Source organism: Pseudopipra pipra, chromosome 1 (assembly GCF_036250125.1).
Source record: "Pseudopipra pipra isolate bDixPip1 chromosome 1, bDixPip1.hap1, whole genome shotgun sequence".
Lineage (NCBI taxonomy): Eukaryota > Metazoa > Chordata > Aves > Passeriformes > Pipridae > Pseudopipra > Pseudopipra pipra.
The window spans coordinates 155029256-155047273 of record NC_087549.1 but is presented as its reverse complement, the minus strand read 5'-3'; the positions used below and the strand labels follow the sequence as shown (position 1 = coordinate 155047273).

At 60.8% G+C, this 18018-nt stretch overlaps 2 protein-coding genes and 1 long non-coding RNA gene across 4 annotated transcripts in view; 2 read left to right on the top strand and 1 right to left on the bottom strand.

The window, feature by feature from the left end:
* LOC135413556 (uncharacterized) overlaps positions 1-16822 on the top strand; it is a 32301-nt gene extending 15479 nt beyond the window's left edge. The window contains exon 2 of the long non-coding RNA XR_010430300.1: positions 16360-16822. This is a non-coding gene — a long non-coding RNA (uncharacterized LOC135413556). The remainder of the gene's footprint in view (positions 1-16359) is intronic.
* LOC135411586 (zinc finger protein 783-like) lies at positions 94-7371 on the bottom strand. The gene is made up of 7 exons (XM_064649397.1): positions 7313-7371; positions 6364-6624; positions 6148-6274; positions 5044-5229; positions 4117-4608; positions 3379-3477; positions 94-2778 (listed from the first exon to the last, which is right to left on the bottom strand). The coding sequence occupies exons 1-7, from the start codon at positions 7337-7339 to the stop codon at positions 1772-1774; spliced, it is 2199 nt and encodes a 732-aa protein (XP_064505467.1). The 5' UTR covers positions 7340-7371; the 3' UTR covers positions 94-1771.
* LOC135412561 (uncharacterized) lies at positions 11123-16822 on the top strand. 2 transcript variants are annotated; one of them, XM_064651374.1, is made up of 5 exons: positions 11123-11222; positions 12195-12321; positions 12932-13006; positions 13381-13479; positions 13682-16822. In XM_064651374.1, exons 1-5 carry the CDS (start codon positions 11205-11207, stop codon positions 14758-14760), a joined length of 1398 nt encoding a protein of 465 aa, XP_064507444.1. In that variant the 5' UTR covers positions 11123-11204; the 3' UTR covers positions 14761-16822. The 2 variants fall into 2 exon arrangements, with proteins under 2 accessions (XP_064507444.1, XP_064507383.1); XM_064651313.1 differs by having other exon boundaries at positions 13679-16822.
* Positions 16823-18018: the final 1196 nt, after the last annotated feature.

The window sequence follows — 18018 nt, the reverse complement described above, 5'->3', positions numbered from 1 at the left end:
CCCACCCTGGTCAGAGCTGTCCTGGCTGATCCCAGTTCCTCCAGCCCTGGCCATTCCCATGGGCACTGGCACAGCCCCCAAAACAGCCAGAGATAGAGGCAAATACTTTATTAATTCCACATCCTGAGAAAGGGATTGGGAATGTCATAGGAAACGCTGTCCTGGTCAAAACAGCTTTAGAAATGCCCGGTTGGGGCTGCTGGCCCGAGGAGGGGCCGGCACCTCTGCTGGCCAGGGGAGGATCACCCACCAGCACCACCAGCTCAGTCATGGGATCCCCTGGGATCTCTACCCCCGCAGGATAACCAGCCACTGGCTCACTGCCAGATCCATAGTAATCCATATGGTAATCCATATGCAATCCATAAGGCAGGAACCGCCCCCGCATCCCGTCGGGAACACGGAGTGACCCATCTGCCATTGTCACCCCTCCTGCTTCCCAGATGCAATCCCAGGGGCAGGAACTGTGACAGACTGGCCTGGAGGAGCTGTGGGACATGGTGTGTGTCCCCATGGAGCAGCTTGGGCACTGCTGTCCCTCCCAGGGGGCAGGGAGGCAGCTGAGGGGCACACCTGGATGTGGCACAGTTCCCAAAGCTTCCCACAGCAGCGCCATCACACCTTGGGAATGACCGGGAATGAAAGATGGGAAAAGCCAACCGGGTCCCGGCCTCACCGCTTAGAGAGGGACAGAAACTTCAGGATGTCAAGTAACTACATTAAACAACTCAAGGAAAACAAAAAGAAAAACCTGGAAAACTAAATTCAAGAGTCCCAACAGCTTCTCTGTTGGGTCCGCGTGGCGACGGCACCGGGAGGGACGTGTTCCCTGTGCACCAACAGTGCGTGGGGCTCTGGCCACAGACACAGTTCCGGTGGCTCCAGGGATGCCGGAGCGGTGCCAGACCTGGCCTTCACCGGCTGCCTCCGGGCAGGTCTCCCTCCCCTCCGGCTGAGGTAGCTGCAGAACTGGTTTCCTGTAGGATTCGTTACAGTGGGATTTGGGGCACAAGGAGATGAGCTGTGGTTGGGAGAGCAGGAGCCGGTGGCTGCCATGGCGGATCCACAAGGATCAGATACTGCTGGGCAGCACAGGGCTGGCTGACCCATCAAGTATTCCCAAAATGACTGCATCCATGCAGGATGGTCCTGAGAGTGCCTGTGGACTCCCTGATGGAGTGGCCAGGACCCCTGGAATATGCAAGACCAGAACAGTGGGGTTTGATTTGTTCTATGGATTTTCCAGTGCAAAGCTCCAGCATTCCTGACCCACTGCAGGGGTTGGTGGATCTCCTCCCTGGGATGGGGTGTGACAAGCGTGGCCGGGACGTGGTGGGGTTTCCCTTCATCCAGCGTCTTGGTCAGGAAGCTTGGTCAGTGGAGCGAAGGGCTCCTTGGGAATGCTGCCACTCCATTCCCTTCTCCCTGTCCTCTTCAGTTGTATTTCCAAGGCAAGGGGTCAGTTCCAGTGTCAAGGAATGGGAGAGCTCAGCTGCTGTTTGACCTGGTCATCTCCCAGGCACGTCAGCTTGGCAAAATTCCAAGCAATCAGCCAATGGGCACAAGAGTCAGTGGAATGGTGAAGCATTTTGGATTGCTGGAGGCTCCTGCAATTTGCTCTCTGTGGTGGTCCCCATGCTTCCCATTCTTTCTACAGCTCTGGGAAGCTCCTAAAACGCAGCAGATTCCCAACCCTGGTACCCCACCACACGCAAACCCAACACTCACAGCTTCTCTCCAGGGCCACACACAGTTCGGATCTGCCCCGTGGTCATTTCTCCATCACCCCTGCCAGCGCCGCCCTCGTTCCCAGCCGGACCACAGGCCGCGTGGCTCTCCCGACGCGGTTGGGAAGGGGGCAGCCCTTGTCCGGGAGCTCCAGCTGTGTTGCTCCCAACAGGAGCACGTTGGGTGGACCCGCTTTTGTTGGCTTGGGGCTCGTGTTCCCTTTGGAAACGTTCCTCTGGGCCGCAGGAGCCGCGGGTTGCTGGGACGCCGGGATGGCGGCGGCGTGCCGGGCTCGCTCGTGGATCTTCTCGTGGCGCAGGAGGTGGGTGTGGCGGGTGAAGCACTTGTTGCAGGAGCTGCAGCAGTGGGGCCGCTCCCGCGCGTGGGTGCGGAGGTGCCGCCGGAGCGACATGGGGCAGGACAGCACCTTCTTGCAGTAGATGCACTTCAGCTTGGGGTTCGGGGGCTGCGCGATCCTGGCGCTGGACCCGCCCCCTCCATCTGGCTCCTCCTTGGGCTGGCCCAGCAAGGCCCCCCCGGCGTGGATGCCGTTGCCCAGCCCGGGGCTGCCGCCGCAGAGGTCCCTCCGCGGGCGGACGCGCAGCTCCGGGTGCACGTTCCCCCAGACCTTGGCTCCGACGGCCCTGTCCTTGACGTGGACGCTCCGGTGCAGGTCCAGGTGCCGCTTGTCGGTGAAGCCGATCTCGCACACGGGGCACTCGTAGGGCCCTTCCTTGGCGTGGCTGCGCTGGTGGATGATGAGGTTGATCTTGAGGCGGAAGCGCTTCCCGCACTCCGTGCAGGGATGGCACCATTCCCGCACGTACCCGCGCCGGCAGTTCCCCATCAGGAGGCTGCTGGTCTCGCACCGGTTCGGCTTCTTCTTGTTCTTGGCTTTGACCGGCTCGTTTTTGGGGCACTTCTGGATCTCTGAGCCAGAACAGGGTGTGGAATCCTCTGGCAGCACCTCAGGCTCCTCTTCCTTCACCTCTGTGTTCTCGGGAGAATCCCCTTCACACGGCATTTCATCTTCAGGTAACGAGGCTTCCTCTGGAACAGAGGGACACTGGTGTGACACAGGCCCAGGGCAGTGCCCACCCCTGTGCTGGCACTGCTGAGGCACCTCCAGGGCTGGGGGCAGTTTGGGCCCCTCAGGACAATAAAGACATGGAGGAGCTGAAGTGTGTGCAGGGAAGGGAATGGAGCTGGGAAGGGGCTGGAGCAGCAGGAGCAGCTGAGGGAGCTGGGGGGGCTCAGCCTGGAGAAAAGGAGGCTCAGGGGGGACCTTCTGGCTCTGCAACCCCCTGACAGGAGGGGGGAGCCGGGGGGGGTTGGGCTCTGCTCCCAGGGAACAAGGGACAGGATGAGAGGGAACGGCCTCAGGCTGTGCCAGGGGAGGGTCAGGTTGGATATTGGGAAAATTCCTCCTAGAAAGGGCTGTCCAGCCCTGGCACAGCTGCCCAGGGCAGGGGGGGAGTCCCATCCCTGGAGGGATTTCAAAGCCCTGTGGATGTGGCACTTGGGGACGTGGGTCAGTGGTGGCCCATCTCCTGATGGTTGTCCTTCTCCCTCCCCATTTCCAGCCCATCAGAGCTCTGGGAGCTGCCTCCTGTCCGCCAGCCCCCCTGTCCCCAGCACAGGGTGACTCACCTGTGTCGGGATCCGCGGGATCCTCCAGATTCTCCTCCGTCTCCATCCCTGGCCAATGGCCCCCCAGGGACATGACGTTCACCACCAGGATGGGGAGTTCTGTTTGCAGGGAAAAGGGATTTGCAAGACCCATGGAGAGCTCCCCGCTCCGGTGTGAGGAACTGGAGATTGCCAGGAGTGTGTGGAAAAGCCGGAGAGAGCTGTGGCTCAAGAGCCAGGACATGGATTAGATATTGCAAAAATTCCTCCTGGGAAGGGCTGCCCAGCCCTGGCAGAGCTGCCCAGGGCAGGGGTGGAGTCCCCATCCCTGGAGGGGTTTCAAAGCCCTGTGGATGTGGCACTTGGGGACATGGGTCAGTGGTGGCCTTGGCAGTGCTGGGGAATGGAGGAAGTTGATGGTCTTAGAGGGCTTTTCCAACCTCATGGATTCTAAGGAAAGCCTGTGAGGTGTTGGGAGGAACTGGAGCGAAGCCACACATGGACCAAAAGCAGAGGGAGGGCTGGGAGAAGGACACCAAGGCGCCATGTGCCATCACCTCCACGGAGCAGCCTCATCCCACCATCTCCACAGGCTGTATTCCCATGTCCAGGCCCTCAACCCCCTTCCATTGGCCCGTGCCAGCGACCCAAGGCTCCCACTCCTCCCTGGTGATGGTCCTCTGAGCATCAGGAGCAGCTGTGCCCTCTGCCATGGGCACTGCCAGAGAAACACACCCCCCCGGCACCCCTGGGACTCACCTGGCCCCCCTTCCATGGGGACAGGACCTTCTCCCAAAGCCTCTTCCTGCTGCTCCGTCTCTTCTGGTGTCTGTGGGGGCTTCTGATTGTTGGGGGCACCTGTCTGGGGGTGTTTCTGTCTGTCCCCTGTCTGTGTCCGGGTGTGTTTCTGTCTGTCCCCAGAGCGTGTCTGTGGTTGTTTCTGTCTGTCCCCAGTCTGTGCCTGTGGGTGTTTCTGTCTGTCCCCAGTGTGTGTCTGAGGGTGTTTCTGGTTGTTCCCAGTCTGTGCCTGTGGATGTTTCTGGCTGTTCCCAGTTTGTGCCTGGGGGTGTTTCTGGCTGTCCCCAGTGTGAGTCTGAGGGTGTTTCTGTCTGTCCCCAATCTGTGCCTGGGGGTGTTTCTGTCTGTCCTCAGTGTGTGTCTGTGGGGGCTCCTGACCCTCTTTGTCAGGGAGCTCTTCACCCCTCTCGATCCGGGATGGGCCACTGGGCTTGGACACAGCACTGTCCACTCCTGGGGCAGAGGAAGGGGGGTTTGTTAGGGTTTGGCTGCACCTTTATCCTGCCAGATTCCCAAAGTGACCCTTGTCCCCTGTCCCCAGCCCCGACAGGCACACAAACACCTCCTCCCTGCCCCACCCCTGGCAGAGGAGCAGGACAAGCAGAGCAGCTCCAGCCTCCTCTTCCCACCTCACTCCCAGTTCCTCACTTCCCACCACGTCTCCTCTCTCACCGTGGCAGGCAGGAATGTCTCTGGAAGCCCCGTTGCTCCAGACCCCATCCCAGCCCCTCCTGCAAGCTTTGCCTGCTTTTCTCCTTGGGATCCATCTGACACAGCACAAACATCCCCGTTGGAATGAAGGTTCCCGGTGCTCCAGGGCAGTTTGATCCACGGGGGCAGCAAACCCTGGGAGATCTCCAGGAACAGCCACCTCCTCCTGGCACCTACCTGGGCCACCTTCCATGGGCATTTCAGCTCCCAGAGACTCCTCTGCCTGGTCCATCTCTTCTGGTGCCTGTGGGGGCTCCTGTCTGTCCCCAGCCCGTGTCCATGGGGGCTCCTGATCCTCTTTGTCACCGAGCTCTTCATCCCTCTCGATCTGGGAAAGGATGTCGGGCTTGGACATGACATAGTCTGTTCATGGAGCAGAGGATGGGGTTATTGGGAGCTGCTGCACCTTCATCCTGGCAGATTCCCAAAGGGACGCTTCTCCCCTCTCCCCAGCCCTGGCAGAGACACAAAACCCCCATCCCTGCTCCATCCATGGCAGTGGAGCCACTTCCTTGGCCCCGTGGCAGGATCCACCCAGGAAAAAGATCTCAACCAACAGAGCATGAACTAAAATTCCAAAGGAGAAGGAAAAGCTTTGGCTGGAACATTTCCCTCTAGTGGAAGGCAGGGACACCTTCCACTATCCCAGGTTGCTCCAAGCCCTGTCCAGCCTGGCCTGGGACACTTCCAGGGATAGGGGCAGCTTCTCTGGGCAACCTGTGCCAGGGCCTCCCCACCCTCACAGGAGAGAATTCCTTTCCAATATCCCAACTTTCCCTGCCCTCTGGCAGTGGGAAGCCATTCCCCCTTGCCCTGGCACTGTATGATGATGGTTCCCCAACTCTGGAATCCACTTCCATAGCCAGGAAGAAAAGCATTTCACACAGATATTTCTTTCTAAGAAATTATTTTGCATTATTATTATTATTATTTACTCCAAGAATTCTCTGTGGATGCTGCTCCTGGCTCACAGGCAGGAGGGTGGGAAACGGGGGGGTCTGGCAGCCCAGGAGTGGTTCTGCCACTGGGGACCCCAGGGAATGGCTGGAGCTGTGCCAGGGGAGGCTTAGGTTGGATATCAGGAAAAGGTTCTTCCCGCAGAGGGGTGGTTGGGCCCTGGAACAGCTCTCCAGGGCAGTGGGCACACAGCTCAGGGAGCGTTTGGATAACACTCTCAGGGACAGGGTGGGATTGTTGGGGCTGTGCAGGGCCAGGGGTTCAACCCGTGATCCTTGTGGGTCCTTCCCAGCTCGGGACATTCCACGGCTCCCTGAGCCTTACCCAGGGACACCAGTGTCTCGTAGTTGCCCCTCATCACGGCCCTGTACAGGTCCTTCTGCCAGCGCTCCAGCCTCTCCCACTCCAGCTCGTTGAAATACACCGAGATGTCATCGAAGGTCAGCGGCACCTGGAAGCACAGGGAACCCACGTGGCTCCACAGCCCCGGACACGCAGGAGCTCAGCCCCTCACCCCGGGGAGCCCCCGGACACCCTCACCTTGGGGATCTCCCCGCGGGAGCTGGGGGGGAAGCGCAGGAGCCAGAAGTTCCTGTTCTTGAGGAGGTTCTCCAGGTTGAGCAGGCGCTGCTGCAGCTCCCCGTAGCCCTGCAGGACGGTGCCCAGGCTGGCCAGGCCGCTGCCCAGCTCCCCCACCAGGGTCTCGCAGGCCAGGAGCCGCCGCTCGGCGCGTTCCGTGCGGCTCCGCAGCTCCTGCAGCTCCGCGCCCGGCACAGCCCTCCGCCGCGGGGAGCTCGACACCTGGGCCGGACAGGGAGGGGGCTTCAGGGGTCAGGACCCCCCGGCAGCCCCGAGGAGTTCCACCAGACCCCCATCCCGCAGGGATCTGCCAGAGCATGCCTGTCACCCCCAGGGGAGCACCCCATCCCCGCCTTCCCCAGGACCCAAAGGAGACCCCCGGACCCCGAACCAGCCCCCCCAAGGGACCACCCCTATCCCCGCCTTCCCCAGGACCCAAAGGAGCCCCCCAGAACCTGAACCAGCACCCCCAAGGGACCACCCCCATCCCCGCCTTCCCCAGGACCCAGAGGAGACCCCCAGAACCTGAACCAGGACCCCCAAGGGACCACCCTCATCCCCGCCTTCCCCAGGACCCAGAGGAGACCCCCGGACCCTCGCACTGGCAGCCTTGAGGGACCCCCAGCACCCCTGGGGGACCCCCCTGTCCCCATGAACTGTCACCCCTTAAGGACCCCCATGACCAGCCCCCCCGAGGGGTCCCCCAGCTCCCCTTCCCCCTGAACCAGCACCCCTGAGGGAACCCCCTGAACTGTCCCCCTCACGGATCCCCCCCTTCCCACCTCCCCCAGCCCCAGAGCCCTGAGGGACCCCCCGGACCCCCGCGCCCCCCTCCCCCGCGGCCCCCTGACCCAGGCGCTCTGTGCGCTCTCCCCCGTGCCCCGTGCCCGGTGTCCCCGCGCTCCCCGACCTGCTTGCCCGCCCCCCGCCGGGACATGGCCGCGCCCGCTCCGCCGCCCCGGCCCCGCGCCCGCGCCGCCCGCCGGGCCCACAGGGGGCGCCCCTTCCCGCCCAGAGCGCCTCCGCGCGGGAGCGGGCGCCCCCTGCCGGCCTGGAGGAGCGACCGCCAAGGGGCGGGGGCGGGGCCACGGCAAGGGGGCGGGACCGTGAGAGAGGGCGGGGCCACAACGAGGGGCGGGGGCACCTCGGGCGGACCCCAGTGGTCTCCCCCGGACCCCCACCCCAACCCCCACCCCCCGAACGGGCACCCCTGGGGACCTCCAGGGCCAGGATCGCTGGGGGGATCCCAGCCCCACCTCCCCTGGGACCAGCATTCCTGGGGGAACCCCCTGTCTCCCTGAACTGTCATCCTTCAGGGAATCCCCCATCATGCCTGAGGGACCCCTCAGGGGTCCAGGATCGAGAGCACCGGGATGGGGAGCACTGGGATGGTGAACACCAGAATGGGAAACACCAGGATAGGGGAGCACCGGGATGGGAAACACCGTGACGGGGGAACACCTCCACAGCAGCTTCAGGAGCAGCTCCCACGGCAGCCGGGGATGGGGGGGCTGCCAGTTCTGCCCGTCCTGGGGGTTGCTGTCCCTCTGGAGGGCACCTGGGCATGTGGGATCCGTCCCACCGGAATCACGCCCACCCCATGGAGAAGGAACCCAGTGCTCCCATGGGATACGGTCAGGCCCCTGTATCCAGCCACTGGAGCCCAGCACAGACCACTAATGCCCAACTGTACCAAGGAGGGGATCCCTGGCGATGTGAGGAGTGCGGGGAGGGCTGGGATGGGTGGGAGCAGGGCTGGAGCAGGAGCAGCACCCCCAGAGTGGGGTCACCCCATCAGGAATCACCCACCACGTGTGTGTCCCAAACACATCCACTCCCTCCGGTGCTCCGGCTTTATTTGGGAGCTTGGAAAAGGGAGGGGCAGCTGCCCCCAGAGGGATTTTGGGGAGTGGGGGGGCTGTGGGACTCAGCTCAGGGCAGGGAGGAGGCGGCTGAGCCCCTGGCTCTCTCCTGGCATGGGGCTGTTCCCAGCCGCTGGCATCGCTCCTGTCCTCTGGCATCACTTCCCACTGCGCTGTTGGGTGTTTGGAGCATCCTGGGGGGCCCTGCGTGGGGGTCCCTGCCCAGCCCGGGGATCCTGCTGGGGCTCTGTTGTGACGTGTCACGGCAGCAGGACACGGCCGGGGTGTCCCGCGGGATGTGCCGGATCTGGGTCCTCCCGCCGGGCTCTTCCCTGTGGGAGCAAGGGCAGTGCAGCACAGAGTCCCAGGAGAGGGAGAGGCCATCCCGTCCCCACTCCCACCCCATCTCCATCCCCACTCCATCCCATCCCCATTCCAGGGCTGTCTCTGTACTCACTCTCCTGCCTGGCTGAGCCACATCCTCCTCACGGGAATTCCAGGGCATGGACTGCGATTCCTGTGAGACAGACACAGGGTATGGGAGCCACCAGAGCCACCGGACACCATGGGGGTGTCACCACCCCCCCTCTGTCCCGCATCCTGCTTCCCCCATTCCCGATCCCGGCTCACCTCGCTCAGGACGGAGAAGCAGCCGGAGCAGGGTCTGTGCGGCCTCCGCCGGCCCTGGGGGAAAAAGGCTGGATTGGGATCTGCCAGAGCCCAAGGCAGTGGGAATGTGGGCAGGACACGGAGCTTCCCAGGGAACTCTCCCCATGTCCCCCCCTGCTCTTCCCTCACCATCCCAATGGGATCCTGTCCGGTTGTGCAATCCCGAGGGGCTGGAGCACTGAGCTCACCCTCATTCCCAACACAGGGAAGGGGAGGCTGGAAAAGCTGCTCCCAGGGATGTGGCCTGGGGGCCTGGGCATGTGACCGGTGTCCCCTGGGAACCGGGATGGGGGGCACGGGTTGGTCCCTGTGGTGCCAGGGAATGTTCCCCTCCCTCGGTGCTCTCCCTGCTCCGTTATTCCCAGCCTTCCCCCGCTCTGCACACAACCGACCTCTCTCCCCTGCGCCACCATCCTCGAGTGCCCGTGCTCGCCTCTGGATCCAGCTCTGGCTCTGGATCCGGCCACGGCCACAACGGCCACGGCAGCGGCCACAGCACAGAGCAGCCACAGCCTCATGGCCCCGCTCCGGCTGCTCCGGCTGCTCCGGCTTCCTGGCTGTCCCGGAGCCGCCAGCTCTGTCCCACATGGACCTTGGCCCCGGATGTCACCACAGTGACACCGGGGGGTCGATGGGAGCTGAGCTGCCGAGGAGAGGAAGAACCACCCTGGATAAGGGATGGGGTGGAAATATCTCCCCAAAACTGGTGTCCGGGGGGGTCCTGCTTTTCCTCTGCACCTCTCAGGGAGTCGTGCAATCCTGGAATGGTTTGGGCTGGAAGGGACCTTAAAGATCATCCCATCCCAGCCCTTGCCATGGGCAGGGACACCTTCCACTATCCAAGGTTGCTCCAGCCTGGCCTTGAACACTTCCAGGGATGGGGAAGCCACAATTCCCTTCATCCCCTCTGCGTTCCAGGACTCCAAACACTCTGGATCCCAGAGCAGCTCCAGGTGCTGGAGGAGCCCTGAGCCCCCCAGACTGCTCCGATTTTGTGGGATGATGACCACAGGGTTGGGAGGGCTCCCAAATTCCAGATCTCAAATGCCACCCCGTGTTCCCTGCTGTTATCCATATGGATGAAGATGTGGCTCCTGTGGGAATGGGATGATCCTGGCTTGGCTCTGACGAACAGTCTGGACCCGGAACTTTGAGGGACATCAGCACAAAAAGTAACTTTTGCCCAATTATGGGTGATTTTAATATTAAAATATATCTATATATATGCTAATGAGCCTCATGACGCTAATGAGGATGTGACTCCACCCCTCAGCTCCGGGTCTGGATCTGCCACAGGCAGCACCTGAGGCGAGAGATGGAATTGGGCTGGAATGAGGGGGCAGGAAATTCCCTGGCACAGAAGAAGAGCCAAAGGGATCTTGGAGACTGTCCTGTCCCTGCTCCGAGTGGGAATGTCACCCCTGGAAGCTGCTCCGTTGGATCCTCATTAATCCCACATTAACCCAATATTATCCTGATTATCGGGCTCCTGCTTTTATCAATGGAATTCTAGATCCAGCTGTCTGTTGCCCCAATAAACCCCACAATTCCAGACTCTGGGATCCTTATTAAGGCCAACCAGACTCACTGTGCCCAGTCAGTGACTAATCTTGACTCCTATGATTCCTGGGGATCCTTGGGACATGATGGGATGTGATTTATCCCGGATTTCTGACTCTTAATGCCAAAGACATGCAGGCAGGAGAAAGGGATTACACAGGAAATTCCATAGGATAAACGGAGGGAACCACTTCCGCAACATCGAGGGGGAAGGGAATTAAGGAAGAGTCAAAGACACAGGACCCTTGGGAGAAATCCAGAGTGGAAAAACCTGGAGCCTGGAGCTGGGTCAGATCCAGACAGTTTGTGCTGGAAAACCTGAGAATTCTCCCAAGAATTTTGGGGATTCCGGGAGAATCCAGGACTTTGGAGCCCAAAGCGGGTGGCAAGGGGCGGGATCCGCGGGGGGGGGCGGGCTCTGCTCCCGGGGAACAAGGGACAGGACGGGAATGGCCTCGAGCTGCGCCGGGGAAGGGTCAGGTTGGACACTGAGAAAATTCCCTCCTGGGGAGGGCTGTCCCCCCGGGTAGGCCTGAGGTCCCTATTCCAGGAAGGATTTAATTCCCGGTGAGGTTTAACTTCCGGGTCACTTCCGGGTAGACAATGGCGGCGCTTCCGGAGTGGGCGAGGCCTGGGCCGGAAGCGCGTGCGGAAGAGGCCGCGGGACCCCCCGGGAACCTCCCAGGACCCTCCCGGGCCCCCCCGGGCGCCATGGCGGGGCAGGAGCAGGTAGGAGCCGGGCACTGGTGGGAGGAGCCCCGGGACGCCCTTCCAACCCCCCGGCCCTCGATGTTCCCCCGATTCTGGGGGGGTCTCGCAGCCCCCCCGGGCAGGGGCTGGAGGGACTCGGTCTCAAATAGCCAGGACCCCATCACACCCCCAAACTCCCCCTCAAAGCCCCCTCACAGCCCCCATCGCTTCCCACCCCATTACTCACCCTAAACACCCCCACAGCCCCCCAGAATTCCCATCATACCCCCTATTACCCCCCAAAATCCCCCATGCGTGGGGGGATCCCCATCATACCCCCATCACCCCACAAAACCTCCATCACCCTCCAAAACCTCCATCACAGCCCTCCAGTCACACCCCTCAAAACCCCCCTCACCACCCAAAATCACTCATCAACCCTCAAAGCCTCCACCAAACCCCCCCATCACCCACCCAATACCCTCCATCAAATCCCCCCCCAAGCCCCCTGTCCCACCCCCTGAAAGCCTCCTCAACATTCAAACCCTATCCCTCCCCTCCCTCTCTCCACCCTCTCCTTCCCCCCTTTTCTTTGGGATCGATCCCAAGGATTTCCTGGGATGAGCCATGGGGGGTCACCAGGGGCTGCCCAGAAAATCCCACCCAGCTTTGTGTGACCTGGAGTCCTGGAATATCTCAATCCCTTGGGATCTCCTGGCAGGAGTGGGAAAACACATCCCGAGGTGCCGGATTCCAGTGTTTGATGCTGGATTCTAGCCTGTCCTTCTCTTAGATCCATAATTCTCCCCGCTATGGGGCTCTTCCCCATAGCACAAAAAATATCCTGAGAGGCTTCATATCCTGGGAGCTCCCCTGGGGTGGGAATAGCACTTGGAAAACTGAAAATCTAGGAAGGAGGGTGTGATCCGTGTGGGAAGGTGTTGATCCCTGTGGCTGTGATCCCTGTGGCTGTGATCCCTGAGCAGGGTGTGATCCCTGCTCCCTGTGCAGGTTCCGGTGACCTTCGAGGACGTGATGGTGTACCTGAGCCGGGCTGAGTGGGACTCACTCCAGGCGGGACAGCGGGAGCTGTACCGGGACGTTGTGTTGGACACCTATGAGCTCCTGACATCCCTGGGTAATCCTGGGGCTCATCCTGGCAGAAATTCCCTTGGGTCTCACCCCAGCGGCTTCCACAGCTCAGAATCCCAGAATCCCAGAGGCACTGAGGTTGGAAAAGGCCTTGGAGACCCCAAGTCCAACCATCCCCCAGCACTGCCAAGGCCAATCCATGTCTACAAGTGTCACATCCACACGGTGCTGAAATCCCTCCAGGGCATCCATCCAGGCTGGACAGCCTTTCCCATGAAGAATCTTCCCTAATAGGGGCTGATCGGGGAGTTTAGTGCTGGAAAAGGTCGGATTTGGGTCTGGTTCTAAGCATCTCTGGAATTGTCATCCTGGGGATGGTCAAGGAGTGCAGAGGGAGATCCCACCCCCAGGATGAGCAGGAGACGTTCCCTGGCTGGGAAAACCCATCAGTGGAGTTGGGAGGTGGTTCCCCCACTCCCATCAGGGCTCTGCCTTCAGCCTTGGGAATAAATCACTCTCTAGCAGCGTCTCCTTTGTTTTCCCACATCCCAGAGGTGTTTCTGCACAGCCCGGGGTGTCCCAGTCCTTGCTTTTCCAGTGTTACCAGTTTATTCCCATGTCTGGGAGTAGGACAACACTGTGTATCCCATTCCCAGGTTATCCAGGCCCCAAACCTGACATCCTGTACCGGCTGGAGCGCGGGGAAGAGCCCTGGATCTGCCCATCCTCAGGTGAGCAGGAACATCCCCACCTGGAGCGGTGGCTCTTTCCAAGCTCCAGGTCACCGGTACATCTCTGTGTTCCCACCTCATCCCTGTCTGTATTCCCACTCCTCGCTGCCCGTTTTGGGGGGTCTCCCCCATTCCCTCCCCATGGAGGGAGATGGAGGCTCTGGAGATGCTGTGGATCTGCTTGTCCACCTCTTCCCATGGAGCAACTTCCCCCCATTCACTTCTGAGCAGGGACAAGGACAGGGCTCCTTCCTCCATCCCCATGGCCATGGAATGGATGGGATTCCCATCTGGGATGGGGACAGGGCTCCCTGCTCCATCCCCATGGCTGTGGAGCAGATGGAATTCCCAGCCAATCCGCTGTTTTCCTGCAGGACACACCAGGAGCTGGCAGGAGGAGCCACTCTCCAGCTGCTGGCCCGGATCCAGTGACAGTCCTAGGCTGGAGGAGGGTCCAGATCCCCCAAGTACAGGTGAGTTCTGATCCCTCCTCTTCCTCTCCTGAGCCCCAGGAGCTCCGGCCCCATCCCAGTGCCACTCCCATCTTCTCCCACCACTGGACTCTCCCAGTGTCCAGCAGAGGTTGGATGTGGAGCCCGGACTGGGGAGAAGGCATTTCCCTCTCCCTGCTCTGGCCAAGAAGGATCCAAGGCCTTCCCACCTCTCTCCCAGCAGGCCAGAGCGCTCCAGAGTGTCTCCAGGCTCAGAGGCTCCTGAAGAATTTGGGCTGTGTGGAGGGAAGGAGTGAATTCCCATTGGAAGCGGCCAGCGGAGTGGGAAGCCAAACCCAGACTTGCCAGCCAAGCCAAGCCACTTCACAGACGTGGCCTGTGGAAGGAGCAGACATTAAACGGGGAGTCATGGAAAACCTACCCCAGAGCGGGACAGTCCCGCCTCATTGCATGGGGGAACAGCAGAACGTGGATCCTCAGGAGCAGCTGCGGGAGGACCCCAGGGAGAAGAGTCCCGGGAGCACCCAAAGCCATGGATACACCTCGGGAGAGTCGCTGCTCCCCCAGGAGCTGCAGGAGCTGGGAGCGGAGGAGCTGAGGGAGGCTGTGATGAAGGATCACAGCTACTGCCTGCAGAGCGCGCCGCAAACGCCCAGCTGTGCTCCGGGGCCCCGCTCCACGGGGGAACACAACTATTTCCCAAAGCCCTGGGCACATCCCAGATTCTGCTACGCCTGGAACCACAGGGCTGCAGCTGCCCAGGCCGTGCTGGGCCGGGCGCTGATGCAGCGATCCCGCATGGGTGGGATCCTCCGCAAAGACAAGGACATCCTGCCGCGGTACCGGCCCTACTGGAGGGCAGCGTTTCCCTGGAGCTACGGCTCCCGATGCTGCACTCCCGTGGAGGGGACGCATGGAAGGGATTGTATTCCCGAGGACCGGGATGGGCCGTGCGCCCTCCGGAGCGACGGGAACGCCGGAGGGGGGACATTGGACACGCAGGGGATTTTGGGAGTGGGGGGTTCACCCCAAATGTCGGCTGCCAGAGTGAGGCCTGTGGAGGGTCAGAGGACCTGGCAGCTCCAGGGTCCTGGAGCTGAGCAGAACGTTAAGGGATGTGTGGCATCCGGGAAAGCCGAGGTGTCGTCGCTCCAAGGCCTGTTCCGGGCGGTGCACCAGGCGGTCGGGCAGATGTTGGACTCTGTGTGCCAGAAGCTGGAGCTCCAGGGGTTCTCCCAAGGGAATAGCATCTGGCCCATCACCATCGAGATCAACAGCGTGGAGGAGATTGAACAGCTGTGATTCCTGGGGAAAACTGGAATTTGAGTCCCTGGGGAAACCTGTCAGGGAGGGATCTGGGAGGAGAAACAGTGCAGGGGTGTAAAACTGGGAATGTGGGGTCTGTGGGAAAGTGGGATTGACTGGGAAACTTCGAGGAAAGGAGAGGAGCAGTGTGAATCAAAGAAGGAAATAAAACTGAGCAAGGGGAGGATTGAATCATGGAATCATGGAAACATTTGGATTGGAAAAGACCTTAAAGCCCATCCAGTCCCACCACCTGCCATTGACAGGGACACCTTCTGCTATCCCAGGTTGCTCCAACCTGGCCTTGAACACTTCCGGGGATGGGCAGCCACAGCTCCTCTGGGCAACTTGTGCCAGGGCCTCCCCACCCTCACAGGGAAGAATTCCTGCCCACTATCCCATTGGACCCTGTCCTCTGGCAGTGGGAAGGCATTCCCCCTCTCCTGTCCTTTCTAACTGGTGGGTGGTTGGTGTTTTCCAGCCAGGATGTGCCCGATCACTCTTGCGTTTCCATCTTTCCATTAAACTTCTTTAGTGAAACAACCTCCAATCAACAAAACTCTGTCACAGGGACGTTGTTGTGGCACCAGACTCTGAGGAGGAAGTGAAGCTCCCTGAGTTCAGTCATGGGAAGAGCCAGGAGGAAGCATGTCCAGGGAAGGGAACAGAGCTGGGAAGGGGCTGGAGCAGCAGGAGCAGCTGAGGGAGCTGAGGGGGCTCAGCCTGGAGAAAAGGAGGCTCAGGGGAGACCTTCTGGCTCTGCAACTCCCTGACAGGAGGGGGGAGCTGGGGAGCCACTTTGTCCCTGTTCCATGTGGGTCACATCACTGTCCCCATTCCCGGGACCCCCCGGACCCTCCGCCTGCCCCGGATGCGGAAGCGGCGCCACCGCCCAATGGGAGCGGGCGCCGCAGATCACGTGTCGCTCTGCGCCAATCACAGCGCCCGACGCAGGCCCGGATGTTTTTCGGCCCTCCCAACATGGCGGCGCCCAGTGAGAGCGGTTAACGCGCCACTTCCGGGTCCGGGGGAGAACGCACCGTGCGGGGGGCGCGGCTTAACCCGGAAGAGCGCGGGAGGGTATTTACGGAGAGGCCACGCCCCCCGCGCGCCGCGGTTGCCATGGGAACGCGGGGCCGCTCTCGCCGCTTCCTCCGGAACGGAAAACCGGGATACGGAGGGGCTGGAGAGAGTCCGGAGCGGCCCCGGAGATGCTGCCAGGGCTGGAGCCCCTCTGCTCTGGAGCCAGGCTGGGAGAGCTGGGGGGGTTCCCCTGGAGAAGAGAAGGCTCCAGGGAGAGCTGAGAGCCCCTGGCAGGGCCTAAAGGGGCTCCAGGAGAGCTGGAGAGGGACTGGGGACAAGGGATGGAGGGACAGGACACAGGGAATGGCTTCTCACTGCCAGAGAGCAGGGCTAGATGGGATACTGGGAAGGAATTCCTGGCTGGGAGGGTGGGGAGGCCCTGGCACAGGTTGCCCAGAGCAGCTGTGGCTGCCCCTGGACCCCTGAAAGTGTTCAAGGCCAGGTTGGATGAGGTTTGGACAAACCTGGGATGGTGGAAAGTGGCCCTTCCCATGGAACAAGATGATCCTTAAGGTCCTTTCCTGCCCAAACCATTGCCAGGCCCTTCCGTGATGCCCCAGCTGTGCCCTCCCTTCGGCTGGATCCCGCAATCCCAGAGTGGTTTGGATAAAAAGGACCATAAACCCCCTCCCCCTGCCCAGGTGGGATCAGTGTCCGATGGCTCCGTTCCCGGGAACGAGTCCAAGACAGAGCCGTGGGCGTTCCGGAATGGGGAGGGACAGCGCGATCCGGGAAGGGCAAATAAACCCAGGGATGGATTTATGAGCAGGAATTCCCCCAGCTCAGGGTTTGGGTTTGGGCAGGGAGGGTGGTCAGAGTTCACCCTGGAATAGAAACTTCCCGGTGAAAACTCACCAGATTTTCCCTTTTTCATTCCCAAAGTTGCCTCCGAGGATTTTGTGGCTGTTTGGAGCCGGCACAGGGCTGGCAAAGGTGCTGAAAAATCACATTTAAATAAATCTGTTTTGTGGCTGTTTGTCTTGCTGTTAAACCCTAAGTGGGATCTGTCAGGAAAATGGGAGTAATTGAGGAGTTTTGGAAGGAATTGGATAGGAATTTGGGGGGAATTTGGGAGGAATTGAATAATTGGAAGGGAATTGGGAAGGAATGGGGAAGAATTTGGAAGGGAATCGAATTTGTCAGGAATTTATCTGGAATTTGAAAAAATCAGAAGGAATTTGAGAATATTGGGGGGACTTGGAAGGAATGAGGAAGAATTTGGAGGGAAGCTGGAAGGAATTTGGAAGGAATTGACAAATTTTAAGGGAATTTGGAAGGAATGAGCAACAATTTGGAAGGAGCTGGGAAAGATTTGGAGGGAATTGGGAAGAATTTCACAGAATCACACAGAATTTGGAGGGAATTGGGGAAGATTGGGAAAACAGGGAGAGGAAGACCAGGGAAAACTGGGAGAGGTTTCCTGTCCTGGAGAAGATCAGGGAAAGTGGACACTGGGAGAGGTTTCACCTCAGTTTGGGAGGTACAGCAAGACCAATCATTCCCTGGAAGAACCTGCCCAGGGACACGTTGGAGTCCCCCTCGCTGGAGGGTGAACCTGGATGTGGTTCAGGATAATCCCACCCGGGGTCCCTTCTCCAGGGAAGGCTGGACCTGGTGGCACCTGCATCTTTCCGAGGTCACCCCGGGTTGTGCTGCGGGGCTGTGACTGACACCCTCCCTCCCTGGGGAGTTCCCAGTGCCACCCCCGGGGGGTTTGTCCCCGTGTGATTTATGAGGATGTTCTCCAAGGCTTCCAGCGATCCCGGCTCCGAACCGGCCCCGTGGCTTTGGGGGGGTTGGACTGAGGGTCATCCCCGGGACACGGATCCGGGGTGTCCTCCTGGAGCTTCCTGCTGGGCCTGGGGCAGAGCGGCCGCTCCCAAGGAGGTGTTTGGTCAAACCCCCCTTGTTTGCCCAGGGGGACAGGCCATAAATCAGCCCTGGGCTGGAAAACCCTGGCTGGGGGCAGGGATGTGTCCTCGGAGAGCCAGGGAATTGTGGAGGGTGGAAAAGGCCTCTGAGACAGAGCCCAACCTTCCCCCAGCACTGCCAAGGCCACCCCTGACCCATGTCCCGAAGTGCCACAGGGCTTTGAAACCTCTCCAGGGATGGGGACTCCACATCCCTGTGCCGGGGCAGGACAGCCCTTTCCAGGAGGAATTTTCCCAATAT